The following is a 27,783-nucleotide window of genomic DNA, read 5'->3' on the forward strand; positions in this document are numbered from 1 at the left end:
ACAATATTTTCTCTATATCTTTATTTCATAAGGTTTTTTCTATTTTTGAAGTTTTTACTTTTTTACTTTTTAAACTTTTTTGTTAAACCAAGACAGGCTGGACCCAGTAGCTCACACCTGTAATATCAGTGCTTTGAGAGGCCAAGGCAAGAGGATTGCTTCAAGCCAGGAGTTTGAAACCAGCCAGGACAACATAGTGAGACCCCTGTTTCTACAAAAAAAAAAATTTAAACCATTAGCCAGGCATGGTGGTGCATGCCTGTAGTCCTAGCTACTGAGGAGGCTGAGGCTGCAGGATGGCTTGAGTCCAGAGTTTGAGGTTGCAGTGAGCTATGATCATGCCACTGTACTCCAGTTTGGGTGACAGCAAGACCCTGTCTCAAAAACAAAACAAAACAAAAAAAAAAAACCTAAGAGATAAACACACACTTTAGGCCTACGCCGGGTCAGGATCGTCAGTATTACTGTCTTCTACCTCCACATCTGTCCCACTGGAAGGTCTTCAGGGGCAATAGCATCCATGGAGCTGTCATCTCCTATGATAATAATGCCTTCTGGAATACTTCCTGAAGAACCTTCCTGAGGCTATTTTACAGTTAACTGGTTTTTTTTTGTTTTTTGTTTTTTAAAAAGAGTACACTGTAAAAGAACTATAAAACATCAGCATGAGTTTGTTTATACCAGCATCATCATAAACAAGAAATGCCTTGCGCTGTGACATCACGATGGCTGCAGCATCACTAGGTGATAGGAATTTGTCAGCTCCGTTGTGTATATGTGGTCTGTCACTAACTGAAACATCATTGTGCAGTGCATGAACGTATTCATTGCCAAATACGCTTTCTCCAATTTCCATATTATTCCTGACTTACATTTTATTCATGTGCCTCATAGAATTCAAATCTCCTTGGGATTATACAGTAACAGTAGTTAATGAAGATATTAAATGGCATATATGATTTCAACTTTTAAAATTGTTGCTTATTCAATTTGATTCCTTTTTATAAGTAAAAAATATGAATAGTATTCTTATGCTGTATGATATATCAGAATGCTCTCAAGAATGAAACTTTTAAGAAATAGCACTATACTGAACTTAGTTCATGCACTGCAATTCCTTTTTGAACAGTGGTCTCTGGAAACTGTGGCCAGCAGAAAGGCTCACTGAAAGTTATTCTTTTTTTTTGTGCTTCTCTCTTGGTGCCTAGATTTGACGTGGTGGGCTATGGCTGCATGACCTGCATTGGCAACAGTGGGCCTTTACCTGAACCTGTGGTAGAAGCCATCACACAGGTAATTGCAGAGGTGCCTGTAGGTCTTCAGAGCAGTTGTTTCTTTTCATGTAATTTGACAAAAATGCTGGTATTTTCAAGAAGGTCCATGGAAGCAGGGGATGTGGTTTAGAGTATGGTCTTTTGAGTTTAGCTAAAATTACTAGCTGGGTAACCTTGGGCAAGTTGATTAGCCTATCTGTGCCTGGGTTTTCACAACTGTATATTGAATCTGATAATGGTATCTGTTTTATAGAGTTGTGAGAATTAAGATGATGATAAACATAAGTCACTTAGTGCAGTGTCTGGCACTCCAGTAAGTGCTCAGTACTTGCTGGTTTTGACTACAAAGAGCTCTACAGCTGTTTGTTATAGGTATTGAGTTAGTGCAACAGTAACTGTGATTTTGCCATTTCAGTGATGAAGACCACAATTACTTTTGCACCAACCTGGATAATTTGAAAATTGGTTCAAAGTGAGACAAGTCTCCACACAAATGAATCTAAACTAAATTGTTTTGGCTTGATTTTTGTCCCAAAAATGCTGAACCTTGAAAAATATTATTTGGTTTGCTTTGCATTAATTATAGAATCTACGTAAGTCATTGTGACTTCCTTTAGCTATCAACTGTTAGGTCTTTCCCACCTGTTCTTGGGCCCCAGACAGCAATAACTAGTATGTTGCCTTCTAACTACCTGATATTTTCTCGTGAGCAGAAATCACTAAACATGTCTCTGCTTCCTTTGACCCAGAGTATCTCCCACGGGGACACCCAATGTACCCTTTTCCCCTCTAGTGGGAGAGAACCAAGTGAAAGGGCAACTTAAAGGACTATCCTTGCGATGTGGAAACTCTTGCAAATGGTCTGAGACAAGAAGCCTAGTGAGTCTCTTTTAATGACCAGATTTTTCTCTTGCCTTACACAGGGAGACCTTGTAGCTGTTGGAGTACTATCTGGGAACAGGAATTTTGAAGGTCGAGTGCACCCCAACACCCGGGCCAACTATTTAGCTTCTCCCCCCTTAGTAATAGCATACGCAATTGCTGGGACCATCAGAATCGACTTTGAGAAAGAACCACTGGGTAAGATTTTGTTTGTGCAGCCATAATTTTTTTCCAGTGAATTCAGAAATATTACTGGAAGAAAGTTGCCGCTTTCCTTAATAAGAAATGAAGCATAGAACCTCCAGGGAGAAGACAAAGAAGAGAATCGTTTCTTTATTCCCCAGTATACAGCTAAGACTTAACTGCAGTAGTTAAAACAAGAATCTACTGAGGGTCAAGGATGACGAAAGGAAAGTAGGTGCCAAAAGGAATAGACCTCTTGCTATTCTGGTTTCTTCTGTAGTTCCTCCCTTTCTAGCTCTCACTTTAATGATAGGCGTTGTTTTAATATATACTCTGTAGAAACATACTGCAGATATTTCAACTTCTCAGAATTCCAAAGAAATGATACAATATCTCCTTTCTTCAGATCAGCTTGCTTGCTCTGCCAGCCTCAATCTGTTCTAAGCCGAATAGATAATATGAAAACAATGTCCCTGAAATTTACTTTTTGGAAATCATAACTTTAGACATACAGTTGATCCTCATTATTTGTGAGTTCTATACTTGCAGATTTGCCTAATCACTAAAATGTATTTTAACCCCCAAATCAATACGTGTAGTATGTTCACGGTCATTCACAGACCAGCACAAAGGGGTGAAAACTTTCTATCACTCAACATACATGTTCTATGCTGAGATCTGATAAGGCGCCACTCTGACTTCTTGTTTCAGCTCTCATGTGATATATAAGGATCCTTTGCTCGGTCTACTTAATGCCGTGCTTTTTGCATTTTTGTGCTTTTTGTGGTGATTTCGCTGTTCAAAATGGTCCTTGAGCATAGCCCTGAAGTGCTGTCTGGCGTTCTGAAGCACAAGCCGACTGTGATGTGCATTGTGTTTAGATAGGCTTCATTCAGAAGAGTTATAGTGCTTTTGGCTGGAAGTTTAATGTCAGTGAGTCAACAATTTCTATTAAATAAGGTGAATAAATAAGGTGAATAATAAACCTCACATGAAGCAAGGTTATGTATTGATTGCTGACCAGAGGCTCCCAGGAACCTAATCCTGTATTTCGTCTAGTGGCAATGATTCCGTATCCAGTCATTCAGCATTCACACAGGCTTTATAGAACATAACTACCAAGGAGAACGAAGCTTGACTGTGTATAATCATGAAAATTGCATATTAGAAAGTTTTCTCATTAATAAACAATTTTTCCCCAGGAGTAAATGCAAAGGGACAGCAGGTATTTCTGAAAGATATCTGGCCGACTAGAGATGAGATCCAGGCAGTGGAGCGTCAGTATGTCATCCCGGGGATGTTTAAGGAAGTCTATCAGAAAATAGAGGTGAGTTCCTACACTGCCCTCCCCACCCGAGGATCTAAGGGAAAGCTGCTCCCTTTGTGTCCTGTCTGCAGACCTCAAGGCTAATGGGAGTATCAACTATATAAAGGAACATTTATTTCTTCAGATAACTGGGGAGGGGGTTCTCCGTCATTTTTCTTCTGTGACTCGCATTTTTACACACTCCACCTCCCCCAGATGTTCCCGGATTTGGACAAGTCAGTGACAGCCTAGAGAAGAAAGGCCTCAGGTTCAGCTCTCCAAAACCCCACCCCTGTGTCGGACACCCTGGGGTGTGTGTCAGCTGTGGCGAAGACCCCTGGTGGTCACTATATTGTGTCACTAAGTGGAGTCCATTGGTTGAATGCACCTCTCAGAATGCATTTTTGCACACTTAAAAAAAATTAAGGCCACTCAGTAGGAAGTACCAAGCTACTAAAATCAAACTTTCCATACATTTTACAAATAGGAGGAGATGTATGGGGCTCAGCATTATATTCTGAGAGTCTTGGATATTATTCCTTTTCCCGCCTTCTGCATTCGGCTGACCCAAGGGCTTCTGACTGCGGCTGGTGGTTTAAATGAGAGTGGAACTGTCTGTAGGAAAGGGTGATGTAGGTGTGATGTTCACACACTGCACCCTCCACAAGGTGCTCCATGGGAGATGGTGTTAGGGAGCTTGGCAGGCATTGTGTTAAATGCATTCCTCCAGAGGCCGAGTTAATGGACCTGTGGACAGAATTCAAACCAATTTTAATGCATAGCAGCTGTCATTTGCTACCCAGTGTCTGTGTGACCTGGAAGGCCACTTCCCAAAACACTCAGAGTAATTTCCCCTTTGGTACAATCTGGATTATTATTTCATAAGTTATTGATAAGCATATGCATTAGTTATCTATTGCTATGCAACAGGTTACCCCAAAATATAGAGCTGAAACAACAAACATATATTTGTTTAATTAAGTAGACCGAGCAAAGGATCCTTATATATCACATGAGAGCTGAAACAAGAAGTCAGAGTGGCGCCTTATCAGATCTCAGCATAGAACATGTATGTTGAGTGATAGAAAGTTTTCACCCCTTTGTGCTGGTCTGTGAATGACCGTGAACATACTACACGTATTGATTTGGGGGTTAAAATACATTTTAGTGATTAGGCAAATCTGCAAGTATAGAACTCACAAATAATGAACTCACAAACAAACTGGGAAACATAATCTCCCAGTTTCTGTGCGTCAAGAATCCAGGCACAGCTTCACTGTGTACTTTCACAGGGTTCCAGTAGTTGTCATCTGGGGCTGCAGTCTCTGGAGAAGGGTCCTCTTAGGCTCACTTATGTGGCTGTTGGCAGGATTAAGTTCCTCAAGGGCTGTTGCACTGAGGTCCTCCATTTCTCACTGGCTGTTCGCTAGAAGCCTCCCTCAGCACCTTGCTATGAGGGTCTCTTCACAGCTCACATGGTAGCTGGCTTCCATCAGAGCAAGAGAGCAAGAGAGACAGAAGGCAGGTCTCAATAACCTAATCTAGGAGGTAGTCACTAGCTTCAGTCTACACTCAACAGGAGGGGGTCAACAAGGGATATGAATCCCGGGTGGCAGGATGCCTCCTGCCATCCCAGAGGCTGCCTATCACAGTGCATATGTATGTTGTTGTTTGTTTTTCAGAGACCAGGTCTCACTTTGTCACCCAGGCTGGAGTGCAGTAGTGTGATCATAGCTCACTGCCGCCTCAAATTCCTGAGCTCAAGCAATCCTCCCATCTCAGCCTCCCAAGCAGCTCACACTAGAGGCACATGCCACCACACCCAATTTTTTTTTTAATTTTTGTAGAGACATGGTTTTGCCATCTTGCCCAGGCTGGTCTTGAACTCCTGGGCTCAAGCCATCCTCCCACCTCAGCCTCCCTAAGTACTGGGATTAATAGATGTGAGCTACCACGCCCAGCCCACAGTATCTATGGATGTTTAAGTTACTTAGCATGACACACTAGTAGTATAAAGGAACTCTTGTGTGTGGCTATTAAGAATAAAAATGGTTTTTAGTGTACCTTTTAGCTTGAATGTATGTTTTGTGCTTGCATATTAAATTTTCTCTAGAATGGGATGTGATTAGATCTGCCTTTCTTTTCTTTTTTAAGACTGTGAATGAAAGCTGGAATGCCTTAGCAACCCCATCAGATAAGATGTTTTTCTGGAATTCCAAATCTACATATATCAAATCACCACCATTCTTTGAAAACCTGGTATGGCTTTTTATTTTTTAACAAAATGAATTCTTTGAAGGATTTCTTTCCTAATCATATCTACTTTATTACCCCATACTCTTGCTCTGACTACCCATTTTATTAAAACCTTTGCAAATCCAAGCAGATATTGCCAGGGAAAGTTTTGGGAGGCGGGGATACTTGGCTGCCATAGGCCTACAGTTTCTCTATGCAGGGGGTCCATGTGGATGTACGCAGGCACCCTGGTGATCACCTGGACTTAAACCTAGTAGAGTCTGAGGGACTGTTCCAGGAGAACATCCCCACTGCCCACCATAGTGAACCTTATACCCATAAAAACCAGGGACATTGTCCCTGAAACTGATGATCTAGAAGTTTATGCTTTCCTGGGTGGGTCACTGTGGGAAGGGGATGCAGTAGAAGTCAGGATTCCAGTTGTCCTCAGCATCTGAGGTGTTCTAGGGATGTGAAGAGAGAGAATGTCATGTGCAGCTGCATTACTGTTGCTTTTGAGGGGACATTGCCAGTACTTTACCTTTTCTTCAAGATTGAGATACGAATGTTTTGAGTAAATTCACCTTACTTTTCTTAGCATCTTTGATAAAAACTAGAACACTAGAATTTTCTGTGCATTGCTGTGGAACTGTCATCTGGTTCAGGTCCATGGGCCACCATCGTTGAGACTGATCTGGTAACTTGCTTGAGAAAACCTGGGCCAATGCTGACTTTTTGTATTCTTTGCTAGACTTTGGATCTTCAGCCCCCTAAATCTATAGTGGATGCCTATGTGCTGCTAAATTTGGGAGATTCGGTAACGACTGATCACATCTCTCCAGCTGGAAATATTGCAAGAAACAGTCCTGCTGCTCGCTACTTAACTAACAGAGGGTAAGTATGAGTGAGGCAGGAAGTACTAAAGGCAAAAATGGTGTAATGGAGTAAATGAGGCCAGCATTTCTCTTTTCACCCTTTAGAATCAGACTCTTCAGTGTTCATTGAGGCTTAACCCTGGGGCTTAAAAACCAATTGCGTTTTCTGTTTGCTCCTTAACAGCTTCCATGGGAGAAACGATCAACATGTGAATCCCAACAAGGGGAAGGGGAGAGGGACCTAGTGTATACATTAGGCCCAGCTGTCATCCCTGCCCCCAGGTTGGCTGATCTTTAAAGTACAAGGCTCTGCTCTTAACCTGGGGCAGAGGCAGAACCTGACATGCATTGTCAGGTCCTGGTTGAGAAACCTAATGTTTACAGAGCACTGCTTGGAGGATTTGCAGCTTACTCATCTGTGTATCAGTTCTTCAGTAGTGTGCTGATATTCATAGGTATACCAGTATTATCAACTACTATCTCATATATTAATATTACTGGAGGTCAGTGGTTCCCCAATCTGAGTTTCCATGAGAATCATGTGAGGAGATAAAAATTCCTGGTTCTTATTCCTATCTCCTGAATCAGCTCTTTCAGCGATTCCCCAGAGCAAATTTGAGGAACAGAATCCAAATGCCTTTTTTCTATTGATTTTTGACCCCTTTTGAGGCATGAACACTTCAGAGAATTGAATGAAAGCAAATCTAATGCCTTCTCAGAAAAATCCACATACCCACAACATTTTGGATAGTTTCAGGGATTCCAAGACATACTCACCTGCTCCTGAAGCCCATTAAACTCTCTCAGTCCTTAAATTTGATCTAACCATTAATTAAATCATATTAACACATCCACCCCCTAGTATTTTAAGGAACAGCTCAGTGAACTGATCACTGTGTTAATTGTAAGGTATGTTTCCTGACACTGCAAAGTTTCCTTTCACTGAGGGCTCATAGACAAGATTTCCTCTGGTTTGGGGACCAGAAATAACTGTTCTGCCTCTTTGGCACTGCTTTTTCTCTCAGGGAAGTTGTAAGTTATGGTGCCAGTTGTGTGTCTTTCCTTTGCATTGAGTTCCTGATAACTCAGGGACAAATTTGAAACTCTTTCTGGTTACTTTATGGAATGTATTTTGTGTTTCCCCCATTTGTGGCTCCATCTGATTTGCCTACCGTAATTCTTCTCTTTGCTTTCATTTTCTCACTTATTTTTAATTTAGCTCTTTATCTTATATGAAGCTTTATAGGCTACCCTACTAACAAATAAAATATTCTTTTTTAGATTTCATTCTTATTTTCCTAACCAGATTTGAAAGACGGTTAACCCAGGAGAATACTGAGTTATGTCTCTCACCACCCCTTCTCACCTCTCTCTGTTCTCCGTTGAAGCTTTGGGGACAGCTTTTCTGCCATGGAAAACAATGCTTAGGAGATTTAGAGAAATAGCCAGGTCTATGTTTTTTGTTTGTTTGTTTGTTTGTTTTTCTTTTCTTTTCTTGGTGTAAGCTAAGGTTAATCTTTGCTTGCTTCACTAAGCCAGCTCCTTTCTTGCTTGCCTCCTTAGCCTAACTCCACGAGAATTTAACTCCTATGGCTCCCGCCGAGGTAATGACGCTGTCATGGCACGGGGAACATTTGCCAACATTCGCTTGTTAAACAGATTTTTGAACAAGCAGGCACCACAGACTATCCATCTGCCTTCTGGGGAAATCGTGAGTATTGTTTTCTGCTTCCTGCAGTCACTAGCATTTGTCAGCCTTGGTGGAGGTTGGATATTTACAGTTACTTGTCTTTTGGTTTTAGTTTTTCTTCACAGCTCCATCCTACCTCAGACTAACTATAGTCCTCCTTGCCAGGTGTCTATATGCATAGAATCTATCACTGACAAATTCAAACCTTTTCTTGTTGCTTAAAGATTCTAAACCGTGGTTTCACCGAGTCTTGTTTCTTAGGAATTGAGCTTTGAGTGAAATTTCATTTAAAGTATATGAAGGGGAAATACCGGGTTAAATTAAAGGGTGTTTATCAAGAAGTGTTATTGTATGACCTTATTGGCATGTAATTTAATTCGTCTAATCCACATGAAAAGGAGTAGAGAGGCGCTTGGAGGTGTGTTTGGTGCTGATGGGAGCACCATGGTCAGTGTGTTGCAGCAGGGACTGTTTGTTCCCAGCTCTGCGTTATAGTAGCTGTGGGGCCTTGAAGTTATTTCCATCTCTGAGCCTCGTTTTTCTCACCTGTGAAGTAAAAACACTACCTACCTTGGAAGAAAGCTGTGAGGCTTAAAATGAAATGGAAGGAAATATAAAACCTAGCATAGAGTCTGGTACATGTCATAGGTCCTTAGTGTCACTTCCCTTCCCAGTGAGTGCTGTGAAATTGCCTGTAAACTGTTTAACTTATTTGAGAAATAACCCTGCCGACTTATTTTAAAATAATAATAGCTAATATGTCTGCGGCACTTAACCACATTCCAGGTGTTCTCCTAAGCTTTTTGCATATATTGATTTATATAATGCTCATAACAACCCCTTGAAGTAGGTACCATGATTATCTGTGCTTTAAATTGAGAACTGAAGCATAAAGAAGTCGTATTACCCGTTTAGGTCACACAGTGGAAAAGCTGAAATTAAAACCCGACAAGTCTGGCTCAAGTCAGTGCCCTTTACCACCACACATACTGCCTCACTTGTAACTGATTGTATTTTTGTAACACAAACGCGTTCTTTAGAGCTAAGCATTGATAACCAGGACCTAGCACAGCAGATGCTTGTTCAATGAATAGCAGAGGTTACAGAATATTAAATGAAAAAAGATACATGTTGAATGATGGAATACCCGAGAGACCAAGGGGAAAGACTTGTAGTTATAGACTTTGGGGGACCCCTAATAAACGTCACAGTGTACCACACTCATTTACAAGCCCTGCTTGACATAGAACTTCTAGTCAGATGTCTAGAGTCTCATCTTAAATGAGACAGAATCAAGGATGAATAGACATTTGAGCCCATACTTGAACAGGGGGATGGGGGGGGGTGCAAAAAGTAAAAGAAAAAAAATTATATCCTTAGAGAAGAGTTCATTTTCTGTTGCTATGAAATAACAATCAGAAGACAAGAAAGAATGTTTTAAATTTAAAAAGAAAATTCAAAGGAGAAGTTAATTGGTTGAGAACATTTCCTAGAATATGTAACAGAAAGATAAGAGAAAAAAATGTAAGAACTGAACTCAGGAGGCCCTAACACCTGCCTAAATAGAAGTGTTGAAAAGAGAACCAAAAAAAATGCAAGAGAGGAAATTATTTCAAAACAAAACGGAAAACTACAAGTAAAATTTCTCCAACTGAATGGTCTGAGAATCCAGATTGAAAAGGCCAACTGAAGGCCCACCTAAATAATTTTAAAAGACTCACTCCAAGTTATATCATTGTGAAATTAAGAGCAACAAAAGGAGAAAACGTTTCCAGAGAAAAACAGCTTACATGAAATAACAGGAAATAAGACGTGTTCCAGACTTCTTGATGCTAGAAACTTAGACTGAGGAAAATGATTTGCATCCTAAAATCTACGCCCATCAGATCACCAGTCAAGTGCACTTAAAGTAATGACACATTCAGATATTCAAAAGCTTAAAAAATAGCCCTCAATACCTTCCTTAGGAAGCTACTTGGCAACGTGTTTCACCAAAATGAGGGAGTAAATTAAAGGGGAAGACATAGGATCCAGATGAAGGGAATCCCCAGGATGCTGGTGAGGGAAGAGTACTCTGTAACAGGAATGTACCAAGCCCAGAGAGCAAGCAGTCAGCCCAAGTTGGAACAGGACTGAGAGCTCCAGGAATGATAGCTCCATGACAGAGATTTTAAAGTGGTAAATTGCCTGATGTGTTTGAATGTCTCTAAAGGTGATTTGTACTGCAGGGCTTAATCAATGGGTAAGGACATAGAAACAGGAAAAACATAGAAAAAATGAAAATTACTGACTCCAGTGAAACATGTCTTAAATCACCAAGAAAAGGAAATCGTAGTACATTACCTGGCTCAGCTGTAAATAGTATTTACATCATCATAATCATGCAAACACCAAATGCTGACTTACCAAAATAACTGTATTGGGAGGTTGGGGAGAAGGGAAATGTGTGAAAGAGGAGAGATCATTAAGAGAAGTAAATCCTCAAAGTAGGAAATTGACAGATAATTTTTAAAAAATGGAGAAATCAAGAACTAGTAGTTTAAACATAATACCTAGAGATACACAGGCACAGTAACAGAAGAAATAGCTAAATGCTGTGTTCTCCTTAGACGAGCATAAGAGTGCAGGGAGCTGTTTCTTTCTAAGCTGTTGATGGCTCTCAGCATGGCGCGTTTAATAGAAAAGTCAGGAGACCTGAGTTCTAGACCTGCTTAGTCCCTCTGATCTTGGGTAACATGACATGCTTTGCCATGAGATTGTCAACTTTGCAGTCCTTTTTAAAGCACACACACTCACATTTTTAATACCCAAAGCTATAATCTCTGAAAATATCAGATAAGTTGTTTCTTTCTGGTCTTTGAAAGGATCCAGACAATTCAGTTAGAAGAAGGTTTTCACCATTTCTGCGACAGTTTCTATATTTATGAGTTCTGTCTAGCTGAAGACATACAGAATCCTATCCACATTTAGGTAATGCCATGTGAAATTAACCACAGGTTCCATCAGTACACCAAAATATGAATTTGTGAAAATCTGTTTGAGAGTTTTCTTTAGCTCCTGTCTCTCCTTTGAGGAATTTTATCTTAGGACATACATAGCCAGGAAAAATAATGGTACTGCTCAGTCAGCAAAGTCTCAGTTCAGTGAGATATTCAGATTTCCTATGAGAAACAAATCTATTTGTGTAAGATGTTTCTCATGTACTAAAATATTAATCTTTTTCTACCTTTTATTTACTTGGGCTTCCATTTGCATTTGTAGCATCTCTTCCCTTGACCTCCAAGAAGAAAGGTGACTAATAAAAGTTTGCATTTTATATAATTTCAGAACATGTTACCTTCTTTGTGTTTTCCTACCTTTTACAACTGACCTCACTGAGTTTCTGATATTGAGTCAAAATTAATGTTTAGGTCGGATTCTGTTTTTTGAGTTTTAAAATAATTTAGTCAATGGAAAAGAAAAAATCTGATCTAGTTTCCTTCTGTCCCCTGATGCCTTAGGATTCCAATGTTTTTATAAAACCAACAACAATTAGGCATTTCTGTCAAAAGAATATAAAATGGTTTTTAAGAATACAAAATTTAAGGCCGGGTGCAGTGGCTTAAGTGCCTGTAATCCCAGCACTTTGGGAAGCCAAGGTGGGAGGATCATTTGAGGTCAGGAGTTCAGGCCAACATGGTGAAACCCCACCTCTACTAAAAATACAAAAATTAGCCGGGTGTGGTGGTGTGCGCCTGTAATCCCAGCTACTTGGGAAACTGAAGCAGGAGAATCACCTGAACCCAGGAGGCAGAGGTTAACGGTGAGCTGAAATCGTGCCATTGTACTCCAGCCTGGACAATAGAGCAAGACTCTATCTCAAAAAAAAAAAAATACAAAATTTGGTTGAAGTAAAAAGATCAAGATAATTGGGAATTTGTAGACCAGATGTCTGATTGCACGGATTTGGTCATCTGCAGACCCTCCCGGCCCCGCCCTCACCAGGGCTCAGGGCTCAGGAGACTTGTGTCCACTCTTTGCCTTTCCTGCATCTGTAAAACTTCCTTTCCTCTTCTACAGCTTGATGTGTTTGATGCTGCTGAGCGGTACCAGCAGGCAGGCCTTCCCCTGATCGTTCTGGCTGGCAAAGAGTACGGTGCAGGCAGCTCCCGAGACTGGGCAGCTAAGGGCCCTTTCCTGCTGGTGAGTATGAAGCAGCCAGGAGGCAGCTCCCCTCTGAACTGTGAGGGTCCCCAGGCACAAATCCTGTTGCTTTACTTTCCAAGAAGATGTCAAGGAAGAGCAAGCTCGAAAAAGCATGTAGCGTTTATTCCTGGCCTGCTTCTTAGTGCCTCTGGATTTATTTTACTTGGTGAAGGGCAGTGCAGAGTTGAACTGGATCTGTCATTGATTAATGAACCTTGGGGGCGTGTCTGTAGAATAGTTTTGGGGTAGGGTCTGTGAAGTCTCTGAAACATATCCAGAAGTGTACATAGATGTCTTTCTTGGGGAGCGGTGTCATGGCTTTTATAACATTCTCAGAGGCTGAGGACCCCAAATTTATTCAAGTACCTTGTTCCAGGTGGATGTCAGGAATAAGCCAGGGCTATTGTATTGTCTGTCAGGTTCACAGAAGAGAAAAGGAGCCTGAACTTTTTCAGTAGTTTCTTTGGCAAGAATGGGTTCTAAGTCTTCTGGAAAATTGGGAGAATCAATTTTTACAATGGCTCTTCACTGCCTATGAATATCTGTTTATGGGCTCTCCATGAGAGAGGGAAACTCATCCTGCACATACCCAGGCAGCTCTTTAGAACCTTCCACCATCTCGGGGCTCCACCTCTTGAGGTGTCCCCATAGAAGGGGTCATGCAAGGAGCAGAGAGCTTTTACCTCTTGAGCATTTGCTTGCCCTAAAAGCAGAGAAGAATTGTGCCACCCAGCCTGAATCTTCAGGGTGGGGTAAATATGGCTTACCTGATGTCAATTTAAATCATTTATGGCTCACAAATTAATGCACTTGGGAAACACTAAGTCCATATCCAGAAGTGCAGTAAAAAAAATGTGGCCATCTGGCAGGCAGTTCTCCAGACATCCAGGCTTCTGAAAATGTCTTTGAACATCACACCTATTATTTTCATTGGTTATTTTGCTCTGAGGAAAATAGAAATGTTCTCTGATTAGTTAGTAGTAGGTCAAAGGCCTGTCTTTTCTGGAAACTACTGAAAAGATCCAGATAATTGCAGAAGAAAAAGGATTTTAGGAAATGGGTTGGGAGCTGGTAGCCAAAATGCGACCCAAGCAGTCAGCACTCAGGTAGGGAACTCTAAGATCTGATAGAGGATAAGAGAACTGGCCCCCAGGGGTTCTCTGGAGTCCAGACTTTTCTATAGAACCGCTGAGTTCTGGCTGCCCAGGAAGCCATACACTCTTCTGTAGCTGTCCAGGCTGGGCCACTCAGCGGTGCTGGACTGTACTTCCCAGAGAGCAGTGGACAGCTATGATTTACAGCTTCTGAAGCACATCAGCATGGCCTTTGCACAGAGCTAGTGACATGAATAGGGTGTATTTAGAAAGCTTTCTACTTCCCCAGAATACATCCACCTATCCCTAAAACCCTAGAAAATATCTACAGCCCCAAAGAATCTGCCCTCTCCCTGTAGCAGTGCTTCGCAAGTTTGGAAACACTTATGGGATTATTATTTTGTTTTAATACCTGTGCTTGGATCTCATCTCCAGAGATTCTGGTTTAATTGGTAAGGAGAAAGGCCTGGACATTGGGATTTTAAAAGCCTCCCCTGCTGATTCTGGTATGCAGCAGTGGTTGAGAACCATTGCACTATAGTTCACGGTTCTCAAAATTAGAAGAATCACTAGTCCCCTCCCACCCATGCTCCGTGCAAGACATTCTGATGCAGCAGATCTGGGGTAGTACCCAAGTATCTATGTTTTCAACAAGCTCCTAAAGTGACCTTGGTGTTGGGCAATGAAAAGTGTGCCCTAGATATCAAGAGACCTCTTAGGGTATTTTAATATTATATGACAGTTATTATTAATAATAAACTAATGAGGAGTTCTAGTTAATGGAGTACCATCCTTTATTACTGTATATTGCCGATTATAGATTCCCAGTAAAACATACTTTAAGCTTAGTATCAAGACTATATTCAACACAGTTTGGTCTTTGAAGCAGAAAGTGTAAAAGCAGTACACAAGAGGTAATCGTTTACTTTATCTGTGGTATGTTCTGAAAGTTGGTTTTTTGATTGAACTTTCTGTGCCTGCTGATACAGCTAAAATAGTGGGAAAAAATCAAGGGAAAAATGTTATGTTGTTTTGCGATGTGGATTCCAGATACGATGTGAGTTTGCTCAAACATGTTACATCACTTGTCAGACTCCAGGGTCCAAATACCAGATACCAGCACGACTCCCTGGGTAAAGGGGGACAATACGGGCATCTACATCCCCGGGTTAGTGGAGGGTGGAATGAGAGGAATTATTTAAGTGCTTACATAGTGCCTTTACGTTGTGAGCAATCAGTGAAGACTAGCTGTTGTGTTATTTATCACTAGAGGATAACATTTTATGTAAAATATTAATAGGTACTTACAAATAATTTAGGTGTGAGAACAGTTCTAACTTACAAAGAAGCTTATAATGTGGGGTAGGGCACAGACCAGTAAACAGACAATTACAAAGCAATATAATAGAAGAAAACACGGTGTTATGAGGCAAACATAAGGACCACTAACTGAAGATTAATTATGCCATTTTCTGTCATCCTAGATGTATTCAAGATGTAATTCCCTTAGAGTACAAAGTTAATGTAAAAAAAAAAAAAACACATCATTGTGACCTTCAGTCTAGAAGATGTACGGCAAAATTAGGCTAGAGCATCTTGTTCTCCTGTGATATTAGACATCTGATTTCACTGAAATATAGTATACAATTACTGGAAATGAGGGCCTATAAAAGTCCATAAAACCAAGTGACTTTTCAAGATATAACAAAGGTAAAAGGTTACTGTCATCACTGTCTATGAACCATCTCATTATCAATATTCTAGACTTGGAAGTAAAATAATAAAAAGCTTAAAGCATCAGATAATTAATTCTTTGGTATTTAATACTAATATTTCAGAAATAGAACTCTAGAGTATTTCCAGATTTGCATATGCTGATTTTTAGGTTTATCATCCTTCATTTTATAATGGAAGTGGGTTTCTTATACATTGATAGAATGTAGTATGATTGTAGTGACTTTTTTTACTCTGACATTAACTAAAAATGTGGTGTAAATGGCGAATTATAGAGGTAGCAAGGCACAGGTTACAAAATATATGCAAACATTTTATTTGTATGCTGTATTTCATTGTTGTGTTTACTTTTTATTATTATACTTTAAGTTCTGGGGTACATGTGCAGAATGTGCAGGTTTGTTACATAGATAATACATGTGCCATGGTGGTTTGCTGCACCCATCAACCCGTCATCTACATTATCCTCCTAATGCTGTCCCTCCCATAGCCCCCCCACCTGCCAACAGGGCCTGGTGTGTGATGTTTGTTCCCCTCCCTGTGTCTATGGGTTCTCATTGTTCAACTCCCACTTCTGGGTGAGAACCTGCAAGGTGTGGTTTTCTGTTCTTGTGTTAGTTTGCTGAGAAGGATGGTTTCCAGCTTCATCCCTGTCCCTGCAAAGGACATGAACTCATCCTTTTTTATGACTGCATAGTATTCCATGGTGTATATGTGTCACATTTTCTTTTTTTTTTTTTTTTTTTTTTGAGACGGAGTCTGGCTCTGTCGCCCAGGCTGGAGTGCAGTGCCCGGATCTCAGCTCACTGCAAGTTCCGCCTCCCAGGTTTACGCCATTCTCCTGCCTCTGCCTCCCAAGTAGCTGGGACTACAGGTGCCCGCCTCGTCGCCCAGCTAGTTTTTTGTATTCTTTAGTAGAGACGGGGTTTCACCGTATTAGCCAGGATGGTCTCGATCTCCTGACCTTTTGATCCGCCCGTCTCGGCCTCCCAAAGTGCTGGGATTACAGGCTTGAGCCACCGCGCCCGGCCATGTGTCACATTTTCTTAATCCAGTCTATCATTGATGGGCATTTGGGTTGGTTCCATGTCTTTGCTATCGGGAACAGTGCCACAGTAAACATACATGTGCATGTGTCTTTATAGTACAATGATTTATAATCCTTTGGGTATATACCCAGGAATGGGATGGCTGGGTCAAATGGTACCTCTGGTTCTACATGCTTGAGGAATCACCACACTGTCTTCCACAATGGTTGAACTAATTTACACTCCCACCAACAGTGTAAAAACATTTCTGTTTCTTCCCATCCTTTCCAGCATCTGTTGTTTCCTGACTTTTTAATGATCGCCATTCTAACTGGCATGAGATGGTATCTCATTGTGGTTTTGATTCGCATTTCTCTAATGACCAGTGAGGATGAGCATTTTTTCATATGTATGTTGGCTGCATAAATGTCTTGAGAAGTGTCTGTTCATATCCTTTGCCCACTTTTTGATGGGGTTGCTTTTTACTTGTAAATTTAAGTTCTTTGTAGATTCTGGATATTAGCCCTTTGTCAGATGGATAGATTGCAAAAATTTTCTCCCATTCTGTAGGTTGCCTGTTCACTCTGATGATAGTTTCTTTAGCCGTGCAGAAGCTCTTTCGTTTTAATTAGATCCCATTTGTCAATTTTGGCTTTTGTTGCCATTGGTTTTGGTGTTTTAGTCATGAAGTCTTTGCCCATGCCTGTGTCCTGAATGGTGCCTAGGTTTTCTTCTAGGGTTTTTATGGTTTCAGGTCTTAAGTTTAAGTCTTTAATCCATCTTGAGTTAATTTTTGTGTAACGTGTAAGGATGGGATCCAGTTTCAGCTTTCTGCATATGGCTAGCCAGTTTTTCCAACACCATTCATTAAATAGGGAATCATTTCCCCACTGCTTGTTTTTGTCAGGTTTGTCAAAGATCAGATGGTTGTAGATGTGTGGTGTTATTTCAGAGGCCTCTGTTCTGTTCCACTGGTCTATACAATTGTTTTGGTACCAGTACTATGCTGTTTTGTTACTGTAGCCTTGTAGTATAGTTTGAAGTCAGATAGCAGGTAGCATGATGCCTCCAGCTTTGTTCATTTTGCTTAGGATTGTCTTGGCAACATGGGCTCTTTTTTGGTTCCATATGAAATTTAAAGTAGTTGTTTCTAATTCTGTGAAGAAAGTCAATGGTAGCTTGATGGGGATAGCATTGAATCTGTAAATTACTTTGGGCAGTATGGCCATTTTCACAATATTTATTCTTCCCATCCATAAGCATGGAATGTTTTTCCATTTGTTTGTGTCCTGTCTTATTTCCTTGAGCAGTGGTTTGTAGTTCCTGAAGAGGTCCTTCACATCCCTTATGAGTTGTACTCCTGAGTATTTTATTCTCTTTGTAGCAGTTGTGAATGGGAGTTCACTCATGATTTGGCTGTTTGTCTATTATCAGTGTATAAGAATGCTTGTGATTTTTGCAGATTGGTTTTGTATCCTGAGACTTTGCTGAAGTTGCTTATCAGCTTAAGGAGATTTTGGACTGAGACAATGGGGTTTTCTAAATATACAATCATGTCATCTGCAAACAGAGACATTCCTATTTGAATACCCTGTATTTCTTTCTCTTGCCTATTTCCCTGGCCAGAACTTCCAATACTGTGTTGAATAGTAGTAGTGAGAGAGGGCATCCTTGTCTCGTGCCAGTTTTCAAAGGGAATGCTTCCAGTTTTTGCCCATTCAGTATGATATTGACTGTGGGTTTGTCATAAATAGCTCTTACTATTTTGAGATATGTTCCATCAATACCTGGTTTATTGAGAGTTTTTAACATGAAGGGCTGTTGAATTTTGCCGAAGGCCTTTTCTGTATCTATTGAGATAATCATGTGGTTTTTGTCTTTGGTTCTGTTTATGTGATGGATTACATTTATTGAATTGCGTATGTTGAACCAGCCTTGCATTCCTGGGATGAAGCCAACTTGATCATGGTGGATAAGCTTTTTGATGTGCTGCTGGATTCGGTTTGCCAGTATTTTGAGGATTTTTGCATCGATGTTCATCAGGGATATTGGCCTGAAATTTTTTTTGTTGTTGTGTGTCTGCCAGGTTTTGGTATCAGGATGATGCTGGCCTCATAAAATGAGTTAGGGAGGAGTCCCTCTTTTTCTATTGTTATTGTTAGGAATAGTTTCAGAAGGAATGGTACCAGCTCCTCTTTGTACCTGTGGCAGAATTCGGCTGTGAATCCATCTGGTCCTGGGCTTTTTTTGGTTGATAGGCTATTTATTACAGCCTCAATTTCAGAACTTATTGGTCTATTCAGGGATTCAGCTTCTTCCTGGTTTAGTCTTGGGAGGGTGTATTTGTCCAGGAATTTATCCATTTCTTCTAGATTTTCTAGTTTATTTGCATAGAGGTGTTTATAGTATTCTCTGATGGTAGTTTGTATTTCTGTGGGGTTGGTGGTGATACCCGTTTATCATATTTTACTGCATCTATTTGATTATTCTCTCTTTTCTTCTTTATTAGTTTGGCTAGCAGTCTGTTTTGTTGATCTTTTCAAAAAACCAGCTCCTGGATTCATTAATTTTTACAAGTTTCTGGTGTCTTTATCTCCTTCAGTTCTGCTTTGATCTTAATTATTTCTTGCCTTCTGCTAGCTTTTGAGTTTGTTTGCTCTTGCGTCTCTAGTTCTCTTAACTGTGATGTTAGGATGTTGATTTTAGAACTTTCCTCTTTCTCTTACGGGCATTTAGTGCTATAAATTTCCCTCTACACACTGCTTTAAGTGTGTCCCAGAGATTCTGGTACATTGTGTCTTTGTTCTCATTGGTTTCAAAGAACATCTTTATTTCTGCCTTCATTTCATTTTTTACCAGTCATTCAGGAGCAGGTTGTTCAGTTTCTGTGTAGTTGTGTGGTTTTGAGCGAGTTTCTTAATCCTGAATTCTGATTTGATTGCACTGTGGTCTGAGAGACAGTTTGTTATGATTTCCATTCTTTTGCTTATGCTCAGGAGTGTTTTACTTCCAATTATGTAGTCAGTTTTAGAAAAAGTGCGATGTGGTGCTGAGAAGAATGTATATTCTGTTGATTTGGGGTAGAGAGTTCTGTAGATGTCTATTAGGTCAGCTTTGTCCAGAGGTGACTTCAAGTCCTGAATATCCTTGTTAATTTTCTGTCTTGATCTAATATTGCCAGTCGGGTGTTAAAGTCTCCCACTATTATTGTGTGGGAGTCTGTTTAAATCTCTTTGTAGGTCTCTAAGAACTTGCTTTGTGTATTGGGTGCATATATATTTAGGATAGTTAGCTCTTCTTGTTGCATTGATCCCTTTACCATTATGTAATGGCCTTGTCTCTTTTGATCTATGTTGGTTTAAACTCTGTTTTATCAGAGACTAGGATTGCAGCCCCTGCTTTCCTTTGCTTTCCATTTGGTTGGTAAATCTTCCTCCATCCCTTTATTTGGAGTCTATGTGTGTCTTTGCACTTAAGATGGGTCTTCTGAATACAGCACACTGATGGGTCTTGACTCTTTATCCAATTTTCCAGTCTGTGTCTTTTAATTGGGGCATTTAGCCCATTTACATTTAAGGTTAATACCATTATGTGTGAATCTGATCCTGTCATGATGTTAGCTGGTTATTTTGCCCGTTGATGCAGTTTCTTCATAGCATTGATGGTCTTTACAATTTGGTATGTTTTTGCAGTGACTGGTATCGGTTGTTCCTTTCCATGTTTATTGCTTTCTTCAGGAGCTCTTGTGAGGCAGGCCTGGTGGTGACAACATCTCTCAGCATTTGCTTGTCTGTAAAGGATTTTATGTCTCCTTCACGTATGAAGCTTAGTTTGGCTGGATATGAAATTCTGGGTTGAAAATTCTTTAAGAATGTTGAACATTGGACCCCATTCTCCTCTGACTTGTAGGGTTTTTGTAGAGAGATCTGCTGTTAGTCTGATGGGCTTCCCTTTGTGGGTAACCCGACCTTTCTCTCTGGCTGCCCTTAACATTTTTTCCTTCGTTTCAACCTTGGTGAATCTGACAATTATGTGTCCTGTTGAGTATCATTGTGGTGTTCTGTGTATTTCCTGAATTTGAATGTTGGCCTGCCTTGCTAGGTTGGGGAAGTTCTCCTGGATAATATCCTGAAGAATGTTTTCCAACTTGGTTTCATTCTCCCTGTCACTTTCAGGTACACCCATCAAACATAATTTGGTCTTTTCACATAGTCCCATATTTCTTGGAGGCTTTGTTCATTTCTTTTCACTCTTTTTTCTCTAATCTCTGATATATTGTCTTCCACTTGATCGATTCAGCTATTGATACTTGTATATGTTTCACAAAGTTCTCATGCTGTGTTTTTCAGCTCCATTAGGTCATTTATATTCTTCTCTAAACTGGTTATTCTAGTTAGCAATTCATCTAACCTTTTTTCAAGGTTCCTGGCTTCCTTGCATTGGGTTAGAACATGCTCCTTTAGCTTGGAGGAGTTTATTAGTACCCACTTTCTGAAGGCTACTTCTGTCAATTTGTCAATCTCACTCACTGTCTAGTTTTGTTCCCTTGCTGGCAAGGAGTTGTGATCCTTTGGAGAAGAGCCATTCTGGGTTTTGGAATGTTCAACCTTTTTGCACTGGTTTCTCCCCATCTTTGTGGATTTATTTACCTTTGGCCTTTGATGTTGGTAACCGTCGGATGGGGTCTCTGAGTGGACGTCATTTTTGTTGATGTTGATGCTATTCCTTTCTGTTTGTTAGTTTTCCTTCTAACAGACCCCTCTGCTGCAGGTCTGCTGGAGTTTGCTAGAGGTCCACTCCAGACCCTGTTTGCCTGGGTTTCACCAGCGGAGGCTGTAGAACAGCAACAATTGCTGCCTGTTCCTTCCTCTGGAAGCTTCATCCCAAAGGGGCACCCACCAGCTGCCAGCCAGAGCTCTCCTGCCAGCCACAGCTCTTCCAGTCAGGATACACGGGGGTCAGGGACCCACTTGAGAAGGCAATCTGGCCTTATCAGAGCTCGAACGCTGGGCTGGGAGAACCGCTACTCTCTTCAGAGCTGTCAGGCAGGGATATTTAAGTGTGCTGAAGCTGCGCCCACAGCCACCCCTTTCCCTAGGTGCTCTGTCCCAGGGAGATGGGGGTGTTATCTATAAGTGTCTGACTGGGGCTGCTGCCTTTTTTTCAGAGATGCCCTGCCCAGGGAGGAGGAATCTAGAGAGGCAATCAGCGATGCTGAGCTGTGGTGGGCTCCACCCAGTTTTTACACTGTGAGGGTAAAACCACCTACTCAAGCCTCAGCAATGTCCGATGCCCCTCCCCCCACCAAGCTCAAGCATCCCAGGTTGACCTCAGACTGCTGTGCTAGCAGCAAGAATTTCAAGCCAGTGGATCTTAGCTTTCTGGGCTCCTTGCAAGTGTGGGACCCGCCAAGCCAGGCACTGGAGGGAATCTCCTGGTCTGCCAGTTGCAAAGACCATGGGAAAAGTGCAGTATCGGGCCGGACTGCACCATTCCTCCCAGTACAGCCTCTCGTGGCTTCCCTTGGCTAGGAGAGGGAGTTTCCTGACCTTTTGTGCTTCCCGGGTGAGGCGACGCCCCAACCCACTTGGGTTCACCCTCTGTGGGCTGCACCCACTGTCCAACCAGTCCCAGTGAGATAAACTGGGTACCTCAGTTGGAAATGCAGAAATCACCTGCCTTCTGTGTTGATCTCACTGGGAGCTGCAGACCGGAGCTGTTCCTATTCGGCCATGATGCCAGCTCTCTCACAGAGCCTTTTGTAAATCTGTATATCCAAAGAAAAGATTGGAACTGTGTCTAAACTACTGTCTTTATTCATCAGGGAATCAAAGCTGTCCTGGCCGAGAGCTATGAGCGCATTCACCGCAGTAACCTGGTTGGCATGGGGGTGATCCCACTTGAGTATCTCCCTGGTGAGAATGCAGATGCCCTGGGGCTCACAGGGCGGGAACGATACACTATCATTATTCCAGAAAACCTCAAACCACGAATGAAAGTTCAGGTCAAGGTAAGCTGGAGCCTCTCTATGCCAGGCCCCATCAAAAGGGGTCCCCTTGTTTGTAACCAGTCTTGTTAGAAGGAAATTAGTGAGGTTTGGAAGGTAAAAAAAAATCACTCAGTAGGACTGCATTAGACTTAGGAGGCCTACTAGCACCTTTTCTACCTGCCTTCACCACACAGGATGATGCCTATGGATTTATTAATTTCTCTGTTTATTCATAGAGTTATCTTCAGTTCCATTCTTACCTCCCACCCCCTGCTGTACCCTGTTCCCGGTCTCACTCAGCCCAGAGGCAGAAGATCATGATGAGAGCTCAGGGATGTTACATTTCACATTCCCTAAAACATTTCACTATAAAAATGTGAGCAACAGATATACTCACCCCTCTCTAAGCCTGCCCATAGGCACCAGGCTTTGATTAGCCCAAGAGTAAAACTGACAGATCCCTAGGCAAGGTAAAGATAAAGTGCCCAGCACCAGGTCCCAGGGGGATTTGGTGTCTGTGTCTCAGATAAGCAGGTGGGCCAGCTGCCTAAGGGACAACCTTAATGAAATCTCTGCTGATTGGATACTCCGTCCACAGGGAGCCCCCAGAGGTTTAGAAAATATCACCCCAATGACATTAATAGCTACTGCCCTGAGAAGCTATTTCTAGTTCTTAGATGCCTCTCCCCTCCAATCATTTAGTCTGCAGTGATTCTCAAACTTTAATGGGCAAAGCAGCCTCCCAGGGATCTTGCTGAAATGCATCTTCTGATTTAGTGGGTCTGGGCTGGGGCCAGCAGCCTTACATGTCCCCATGTGCTGCTGGTGTTGCTGACATGTGGACCACACCTGAGGGGCAGGCTGGGCAGAATCTCCTCTGAACAGAGCTGTCTCGCCGCCTCCCTCAGTGATTCTTCTGTTTCTTTATGCCACAGCTGGATACTGGAAAGACTTTCCAGGTTGTCATGAGGTTCGACACTGACGTGGAGCTCACTTATTTCCTCAATGGGGGCATCCTCAACTACATGATCCGCAAGATGGCCAAGTAGGAGACCTGCACTTGGTGCTGCGCCCAGGGAGGAAGTCGCACCACCAGCCAGCCCAGGCCCTGGTGGAGAGGCCTCCCCGGCTGCCTCTGGGAGGGGTGCTGCCTTGTAGATGGAGCAAGTGAGCACCAGGGTTTTGGTGCCAATCCTGCAGGCACAAAACCAGAAGTTTCTACATTCTCTATTTTTGTTAATCTTCTCTTTTTCCAGAATTTGGAAGCTAGAATGGTGGGAATGTCAGTAGTGCCAGAAAGAGCCAAGCTTGTCTTTAAAGTTACTGATCACAGGACGTTGATTTTTCACTGTTTCTTATTAATCTTCAGCTGAACACAAGCAAACCTTCTCAGGAGGTGTCTCCTACCCTCTTATTGTTCCTCTTACCCTCTGTTCAATGAAACCTTTCTCTTGAGGGTCATTTTCCTTTCTATATTATACCAGTGTTAACTGACATGGATAGATACCAAATCAGAGCAGTGATCCTCTCCCCTTTTCCTTCAGAGTGAATCATCCAGACTCCTCATGGACAGGTTGGGTGTTGAAGTTTTTTTGATTATGTACCTTTTGATAGATCCACATAAAAAGAAATGTGAAGTTTTCTTTTACTATCTTTTCATTTATCAAGCAGAGACCTTTGTTGGGAGGCGGTTTTGGCAGAACACATTTCTAATTTGAATGAAATGAAATCTATTTTCAATGAAAACATGTTGACTTTGAGTTTTGCTGTGTTTGTGGCTGGAATTTTGGGACATTTAGTGCAGAGTGAATCTCAGACTATGTCATTAGGAAGCCTGAACAACCTTCATATTCTCCCATTTTTACAACTCTATCAGAATTGTACAGGTATAATGGAAATGTTTAGGAACCATTATGCTCTACCCTGTTTGGGAGCAGACAAGAGGGAAGAGTAGCCTGGTAGCAGTAGCAATGATGTGAGTATGTAAGGAAAAGCAGATGATTGGTTTTTAGTGCCCTGAAGTTTATCTGCTCATTTTTACCCCTGTAGTCGTCTTAGTTTGCTTGGGCTGCTATAATGTAATACCATAGACTGAATGGCTGAAAGAATAGAAATGCATTTTCTCACAGTTATGGAGGCTGGAATTCTGAGATCAAAGTTCTAGCCACTTCATTTTCTGGTAAGGACACTCTTCCTGGCTTACAGATGGCCACCTTCTTGCTTGTTCTCACATGGCATTTCTTTGGTTTGTGCCTGGTGGGAGAGAGAGAAAATGGGCTCTCTTCTTACAGCAACACTAATTGTATTGGATCAGGGTTCCACTCTTAGGGAGACCCAGGAAAACTGGTGGTATAACTTGGTTCAAGTCCAAATGCCTAAGAACCTGGAGGGGCATGGGGAATGCTGGTGTAAGTCCCAGAGTCGGAATGCCCAAGAACCAGCAGGAGCTGTGATGTCCAGGGACAGGAGGGCAGGATCTTTGTAACGAATTTTTTATGTCAAACTTAGCACTCAGGGGATATGGCCTGGTCATCAGAACGTCTGGAATCTAATCCTTTTTCTACTTCTCACCAGATGAGGGATCAAGACAGGTTATTTAGCATCCCTACACTTGCGGTCCTGGGGATCTTATTTATATTCATAAAAAAAATTACAAACAGCCAGGCACGGTGGCTCACACCTACAATTCCAGCACTTTGGGAGGCCGAGGCGGGTAGATCATCTGAGGTCAGGAGTTCTAGACCAGCCTGGCCAACATGGTAAAACCCTCTCTACTAAAAATACAAAAATTAGCCAGGTATGGTGTTGGGCACCTGTAAACCCAGCTACATGGGAGGCTGAGGCAGGAGAATTGCTTGAACCTGGGAGGCAGAGGCTGCAGTGAGCCGAGATCATGCCATTGTACTCCCGCCTGGCTACAAGAGCAAAACTCCATCATCTCAAAAAAAAAAAAAAAAAAAAAAATTACAAACAGAACTCCATTGTACAAAAAGCCTGTGATCCTCATGTTAGGATCAGTCCTAGAATAAAAACACTAAGAATGGCTGAGAAAACAGACCTCCACCCTCTTAGCTCTCCATTACTGAGCAGCTGGGGAGCTGTCTTGCTCCCCATATTCAGTGGCTCCTATGGTCTCAATGTTTGTATCCTCCCCAAAATTCACGTGGTGAAACCTTAACCCCCTAGGTGTTGGTAATAGAAGCTGGGGCCTTTGGAAGGTGATTAGATCATGGTGGTGAGGCCCTCATGGATGGGGGTAGTGCCTTAAAAGAGGCTCAAGATAGAGACCCTCCTCATTTCTTCTACCATGGGAGAACACAGCAAGAAGGTACCATCTGTGAACCAGAAAATCTGTGAACCAGAAAGTGGGTTCTCACCAGTTACTGACTCTGCCAGTGCTTTGAACCTAGACTTTCAGCCAGAACTGTGAGGAACGTCTATTGTTTATAAGGCACCCAGTTCATATTTAGTTACAGCAGCCCAACCAAAGACCGTGGTTATGAGGAAACAGATGCTTGTGGCTAGACTAATGGAATTGGGTCCCTTACCTCCAAGTATACCCTCTGTCCTTTTCAGTAAAAATATCTTTGCCAGACACAGTGGCTCATGCCTATAATCCCAACACTTTGGGAGGCCGAGGCTAGAGGGTTGCTTGAGCCCAGAAGTTTGAGACCAACCTGGGCAACACTTTACAAAAAGAAATTAATTAATTAAATCAGCCAGGTGTGCACCTGTGGTCCCAGCTTTTGAGGAGGCTGAGGTGGGAGGACCACTTGAGCCTGGGAGGTCGAGGCCATGATTGTTCCACTGCACTCCAGCCTGGGCAACAAAGTGAGACCCTATCACCCCCCCCCCCCCCCCAGAAAAAAAAAAAAAAAGTATCTTGGCCAGTGTCTCAACCTTGCCCAGTGTCTCAACCTTGCCCACTAACAAGCCTAAATAAACCAACTTCTTTTACCTGGTTCTTTAACGGCTGGTCATCTTACTATCCAAATTAAAAATATGCTGTTCTCCCTCCCATATTCTTTGGGAATGAAGATTCCCATGTTTGTTGTGATAGTTTCCAAATTCATTACTGCCTGATCCCTCCTAGGGAAAAAGGCATTCCTGGCATCCACAGCAAGCTCAGAGTTAATATTTTTAACATAGCAAATAAGGACAAGGGATGCCCTTCATGTGTATTTACACACCAGATTTTTACGGTACGTAGGGAGTAATCTAGGGGAAAGATACATTAGGCATGAATCTTAGCTGTGGTAGAAGCACAACTGAAATTAGCTAAAGCAAAAAAAAAAAAAACAGCTGGCTCATAGAACTTGAGGAACAGTGGTGGCCATGACTGTGGGCTCGATTGGATCTAGTGACTCAAGCTCCCTTCCATTTGCCCCTCCAACCACCCCCCATCCCTCCGCCAATCATACCTTCTATTGGCCTCTGCAGTAGAGTGGCCTCTTCTGGGCCCTTCCATATGCCAGGGGATATGGCCACCAGCAGTTCTGGGGCAACCATTAATAATTTGTGATCTTGGAGATTTGTCTCTCAGTATTCCCTAGGGCAAAAATATTGGGAGTTCCTAGTCACCTAAATGAAGAACTTTATTTTTGGCAGTTTCCCTTTCAGGGCTGTAACAGGACTGGAGTAATGCACGGGGTTATGTAGGAGCAATGCAGAGCCACTTTTGAAAAATGGTAACCAAGGTTCTTCTGGCTGCCTTCTTAGGACATTATTAAATGTCATAAACACAAGTGGATTTTAATACCCAGCCAGTTTGTGTTCAACCAGACGGCATAATTATCATAAAAAAAGATTACATAATGGTAGCTGATATTCTTATTTTTAAAAGTTGACATCCCAAGAGTGAATCCTACATATTCAATATAGATTTATTGAATGAAATTCGTAGTTTTATATTATAATGAAACAGAGTTCCAGGCATGTACCTGCCAAATTTGGTTCTGGTTGTCTTTTTGTATGTAGGCTGGGTACCTGCTATTGTGCTTCTACAGGATGTTAACAGTGTCCCCTGAGTAAAACAGACCCAGGGTCAGTACATTTGGGAACCACTGAGTTAAATGGGTTTTATCACTGCAGAACAGACACAAGAACAATGTGTGCTGTAAATCACTGTTTGCAGGGAAGGTGGCAGCAAATGGCACAGAAACCCACCTGACCACAGAGTGCTTTCTTCTGGGCGTCTCACACACTGGGCTCCACAGGATGCTCTTGAGAAACACTGAGCTATGGTTGGTCTGCTGTTTGAAATTCAAATAATAATGAATCAATTTTAAGGACAGGAATTTTTTTACTG

At 41.9% G+C, this 27,783-nt stretch overlaps 1 protein-coding gene and 1 long non-coding RNA gene across 3 annotated transcripts in view; one reads left to right on the plus strand and one right to left on the minus strand.

Annotated features, from left to right (window-relative positions):
• ACO1 (aconitase 1) overlaps positions 1-27,765 on the plus strand; it is a 72,941-nt gene extending 45,176 nt beyond the window's left edge. Inside the window, exons 13-21 of one of the 2 annotated variants that reach the window (XM_010354446.2) lie at positions 1,209-1,293; positions 2,198-2,354; positions 3,542-3,666; positions 5,800-5,904; positions 6,632-6,774; positions 8,319-8,466; positions 12,505-12,627; positions 22,311-22,496; positions 23,411-27,765. In XM_010354446.2, coding sequence (XP_010352748.1) covers positions 1,209-1,293; positions 2,198-2,354; positions 3,542-3,666; positions 5,800-5,904; positions 6,632-6,774; positions 8,319-8,466; positions 12,505-12,627; positions 22,311-22,496; positions 23,411-23,524 — 1,186 coding nt within the window. In that variant the 3' untranslated portion in view covers positions 23,525-27,765. The remainder of the gene's footprint in view (positions 1-1,208; positions 1,294-2,197; positions 2,355-3,541; positions 3,667-5,799; positions 5,905-6,631; positions 6,775-8,318; positions 8,467-12,504; positions 12,628-22,310; positions 22,497-23,410) is intronic. The other variant, XM_030920286.1, reaches the window with a different exon arrangement.
• Positions 4,131-27,726, minus strand: LOC115894015. The gene is made up of 4 exons (XR_004054067.1): positions 27,642-27,726; positions 26,897-27,024; positions 4,861-5,127; positions 4,131-4,392 (listed from the first exon to the last, which is right to left on the minus strand). It is a non-coding gene; the product is annotated as an uncharacterized LOC115894015 (long non-coding RNA).
• Positions 27,766-27,783: the final 18 nt, after the last annotated feature.

This window comes from Rhinopithecus roxellana, chromosome 16 (genome assembly GCF_007565055.1).
Source record: "Rhinopithecus roxellana isolate Shanxi Qingling chromosome 16, ASM756505v1, whole genome shotgun sequence".
In the NCBI taxonomy this organism is placed as follows: Eukaryota; Metazoa; Chordata; class Mammalia; order Primates; family Cercopithecidae; genus Rhinopithecus; species Rhinopithecus roxellana.